Genomic DNA, 4614 nt, shown 5'->3' with positions numbered 1-4614 from the left:
TAGCACAGTTTCCTGCCTGTTAGTTAGTTAGTTGGTTAGTTAGTTAGTTAGTGGTTCCTATTCCCGTTTCCCACACAACTCATTGGTCGAGACACATCTCAACCAATGAGTTGTGTGGGAAACTACGACAGACTGTCTAAAACGACTACTGTATAGCTAAACCCTGCATTTGAATAGGCTGGAGTGAAATTTTAAGTAAAACAACTTCAGTCTGCCCTAAATTTGTAGCATCTGTAGCCTACAAAAAGAAAGACATTTTAAACGTATTATTATGATACTTATTAATAATAATCATCATAAAAAAATCTTTATGTTGCATTTCGGATTACTTTTGGGAAAAGCCATCAATTTGAGGCTATTTCTATTATGAATTGTGACACAAACAGGACGGGTTCCTTCTTAATATTCAAACTGGGAAAATAATTCTAATAATTTGACTTACCTTGAACATTTTAAATTGAATTCCTGCTAATGCATAAGAATGAAATGAATACTGGCCCTTGTAAGAAAAGCAAATAAAAGAAGCCAAGTAGCCAGGCGCGTGCAAAAACTAATGTCGTCATCATAGCCCCGCCCACTTTGTGACGTTAACTGACGTACCCTGGTTTGAGCAGTGCTGGAGACCAAGCAGCATTAATTTGGCGAGCAGACTCCGAAAGGGAGAGCCAGCGATGGCTTCGCTCGGGCAGGAGCGCTCGTACGGGCTGTCGTGCGGGAAAAACAACAACAACAACAGCAGCAACAAACACGGACCCAACCGGACACTTTACCACGTCAAGCTTACCGACACTGCCTTTCGAGCTCTGGAGGCTTACCAGAACCTCAAGGTACCTGTGGCCCGTGCTTACCGAACACACGCACTTGTCAGAAGTTGTTCTCTCCGCTTAATTTTCCATCAAATTGTTATCTCATTGTACCAAAGTATGTTGGTGTCATCCGTCAGCAGTATGTGCTTCACTTAACTAGCAAGACGCCGAATGAGAGACCATCCCCATACACACACACTCATTTAAATGGCGTTTTTTCCTCTCTCTCTCTCTCTCTCTCTCTCTCTCTTTCATCTCAGGCTAATTTACCAAGTGAGCCGTCTATCTGTTTCGAGGGGAGTCAAGGGGTAAGGACATTAATTTCTACTTAGTTCTTTCCCACATTAAGTGATATTTACTTCCTACTTCGTTTACTACCTGGGAAAAACGAATTTGCTGTCAAACAGGCAGCTCATCACTTCAACTGTACAACATTTAGTTTAATTCATTTGTTTAGTTGTCACTTGTCTCAATTGGACAGTCTCTAAAACACAGGTATCAAACCCAAGGCCCGAGGGCCTGATCTAGCCTGCGACATCATTTTAAGTGGCCCGCCAAAGCAAATCAAGCATGTCAACTTTCATGTTTGCTCAAATCTATTCCAAAATTTCAAATTTTCATATGTACAGTAACTTGAGCAGGAGTTGAACAAACGATTATTCTCGACTTCTGATTTAAAAACTGTCCATCCATCAATTTGCTGTATACCCGGTGAAAAGCCGCGCAGGCACGGGGAGAACATGCAAACTCCACATAAGGAAGTCGGAGCTGGAATCGAACCCAGCACCTCTACACTGTGAGGCGGACATATTAACCATTTGATCACCGTGCCGCTATTTATTTATCTATTTATTTGTTTGTTTGTTTATTTTGTCCTCATTGCTATCTTGGGTGAGCCCAGCCCATCCCAGCTGACTTTCAGGCTTGTTGCCAACTAATCACAGATATATTTAACATAAATTCAAGGAAGGAGTATAAAGATGCAATTTTCACATGATAGGAAAGCGACAGTCAGCTGTTGAAATATGATATTAAAAAAAAAAAAAAAAACTAAACCAGACAGTTTATATCCAGTTCTACACAATTTGTAGAATGGATAGATAAATTGCTGGGTGCATCATCCGCTAAAGACACCCATTTCTTTTCCAGTTATATTAAAAAAAAAAAAAACAGTATATTTGTCTCACCACCAAACATTATCATTAAAATCATTAACCCCCCAAAAAAAGAAACAAGGCTGTAGCGCCACAATTTGAATCCCACTGTGGACAAATGTGAAAAGGCAAGTCGTTGTTGGAGAGATGCCCCTTCCCCTAACCCTAATCTCCCTCCCACCGTGTGTGTGTGTGTGTGTGTGTGTGTGTGTGTGTGTGTGTGTGTGTGTGTGTGTGTGTGTGTGTGTGTGTGTGTGTGCGCGTGCGCGCGTGCGTGTATGCGTGCGTGCGCGAGATCTGGTTCTCTGTGTGGTGCACAACACAAATATGCATCAGAGTGTGAGCAGAATTTCCCCTAGAGGAATTCACATTATTAAGTGAACTCTGTTGCTCACCAAAGCAGCAGCATCTGCCTATTAAGAGTCCCTCAGATTAATTGTTGTGTTGGATTCTTACCGCATATTGTAAACGAGTTTGTTTTTCCTGTTTAAAGTCTATTTTGATATTTTTTGGATATGATCAGGAAAGCATTGACTTGGACGTCGTTGCTCCACAATGTGTGCTTTGCTTATGTTTCGTCTGCTTCGGTTCTTGTCATTTCTCTGCATTTGTCCTTGAGTCTACTTTTTGTATCGTTTTAATCGGCAGTTTAACTTGTAATAGTGTTTGATAATGTACCAAACATGCGAATGATAGATGCCACCCCACCCATCAAGCAGAAAATAAATGCCTGCAGCTTCAGTTTGAAATATGATCTGTGTCATTTGTCTCCGCGATTGTGCAACTGCAAAGTAGACTTTGGCACATAAGTCCTGTAATGATCTATAATGGGGGGGTTGTGCTTACAGCACATCGGAGGCTCGCAGGTCACTGGGTCAGGCTGGGGACTCTGGAGCGACAGTGAGTGGAGAGTGAGGGATACACACACACACAAGTGAGGAGTGAGGGAGAGACACACACACACACACACACACACACACACACACACACACACACACACACACACACACACTTTCATATTCAGTCAACAGTGTAGTGAGGCGCATTCATGTGTCAAACGAAGAGCCCTCAGTGACGCACGTTAGTCCCGTTGCATCGTGGGAAGTTAATGTTGTGTATGGCTTGTTTACGCTTGGTGACAAACTTTTGGTGGTGGTGGTTGGGGTGTGGGGGGGGGGGTCTTTCGAGCTAATCCAGAATCTTTAGCAAGCACCACCAGATCATATCTGTGTGTGTGTTTCTATGTAGACTGTGTGCCGTCAGGAAAAGCCACAGCTTTGACCTTCGGGAATATTTTACTTTTAACTCCAGCTAATTGCACAGGCTGGTGAGAAATAACTGCAGCTTGCAACCATCCTGTCCGGACAAGACTAGTAACTGGTTTTGTATGGTGACTGTAAAAGTGTGAAAGACGGTGGAGCAGGGGTTCCTGTCTGCATGTCCCGTTGTGAATATTCCGAGTTTTCTTAACAATACGTTCATTCATGTAATTGTCATTTGCAGTGGAGTACAACTGTACTAAGAAGTGCTCTTTATACAATGGTGCCTTGAAGTGCAAGTGGCCCAACTCGAGTTTATCACAATATGAGCAATCGTTCGTTATACTTTGACTTGCAAATAAAAATTTACGAATTTTCAGAGTCTTACTGTACTTCCCTTATTCAAAAATATTACAACATTTTAGTTGTTTTTGTGGATTGGGGCTAGACCGGAACGGCATTTTCATTCCTTTGAACCTCTTCATGCACCCTGTAACCTGACAACACGATAAGATGAGAAGATAAAATTGCAAGAATTTGATTCATTGATTCTCACTTTTTCTAGTCAATGTGTTTTAATAAAGTCCATATTGCTAATTATAATTCATGAACTACGATGTGAAACTGCTTATTTTGAGCCTTGTGTATTTTTTTTTCCTCTCTGTAGGAGACTGTCCCGTATTTATGGCTGCTCAGCCTTGCATCTGTCTAACCTGGATGCACCACAATTGGAGACTTATTTGATGTGGATGCTTGTGGTGCTTTTTATCTGAGCTTTCCATCCTCCATTGTTATTGTGATGGCTGCTGGATGGCAGGAATTTCCACACACAGTCATTAACCAAATGAATGTTTAGAGGTAATTACAGGAGCCATAATATTCTGGATGACAGTGGCAGCTTTCTCTGTCCCGTCTAACTCAAACGTGCTTGCGTGGTGGCAAGATGTAGAGGAGCCTATTGGCAGAGTAGATCATAAAATCTGCTGCGTTTGTTTAGCAATAGTTTTGTGGGATTAACGCAACCTGTTGTGGTGCATTTTTCTATCGGGGTTCAGTCGCAAATCCTCAAGTAGCCGTTTCATTTTGCCTTTGCATGTTATGAAGTGTTTGCATCTTGTTATCGTGCTCAATGTTTTTGAGGCATGATTTATTCATGTCCCGCACCCCCTGGGCCATTGTGCAGCAATTTTAGCCTGGCAAGACCAGCTGAAATCCCCTGAGGGACCATCCGTGTGTGTGCATGAGTATGTATGTGTTTGTTTCTCTGGAAGTGTATGTGCAAATGAGTAAGACAGGATGAGGGAGCTCGAACCAATTGCTTTTCTATGACCGCTTGTGGGTTTGAGCTAGCGGCTTTGTGTGTGTGTGTGTGTGTGTGTGTGTGTGTGTGTGTGT

General features: G+C 42.3%; 1 protein-coding gene across 2 annotated transcripts in view; it reads left to right on the top strand.

Annotated features, from left to right (window-relative positions):
* Positions 1-357: 357 nt before the first annotated feature.
* The window catches only part of LOC109513945 (RNA polymerase II elongation factor ELL2), a 26597-nt gene continuing 22340 nt past the window's right edge, over positions 358-4614 (top strand). Inside the window, exons 1-2 of one of the 2 annotated variants that reach the window (XM_019866690.1) lie at positions 358-827; positions 1067-1114. In XM_019866690.1, coding sequence (XP_019722249.1) covers positions 672-827; positions 1067-1114 — 204 coding nt within the window. In that variant the 5' untranslated portion in view covers positions 358-671. The remainder of the gene's footprint in view (positions 828-1066; positions 1115-4614) is intronic. The other variant, XM_019866689.1, reaches the window with a different exon arrangement.

Source organism: Hippocampus comes, unplaced genomic scaffold, assembly GCF_001891065.2.
Source record: "Hippocampus comes isolate QL1 unplaced genomic scaffold, H_comes_QL1_v1.1 scaffold82, whole genome shotgun sequence".
In the NCBI taxonomy this organism is placed as follows: Eukaryota; Metazoa; Chordata; class Actinopteri; order Syngnathiformes; family Syngnathidae; genus Hippocampus; species Hippocampus comes.
Note: the sequence above shows the minus strand (reverse complement) of the source record. Positions and strands in the feature narration are given on the sequence as shown.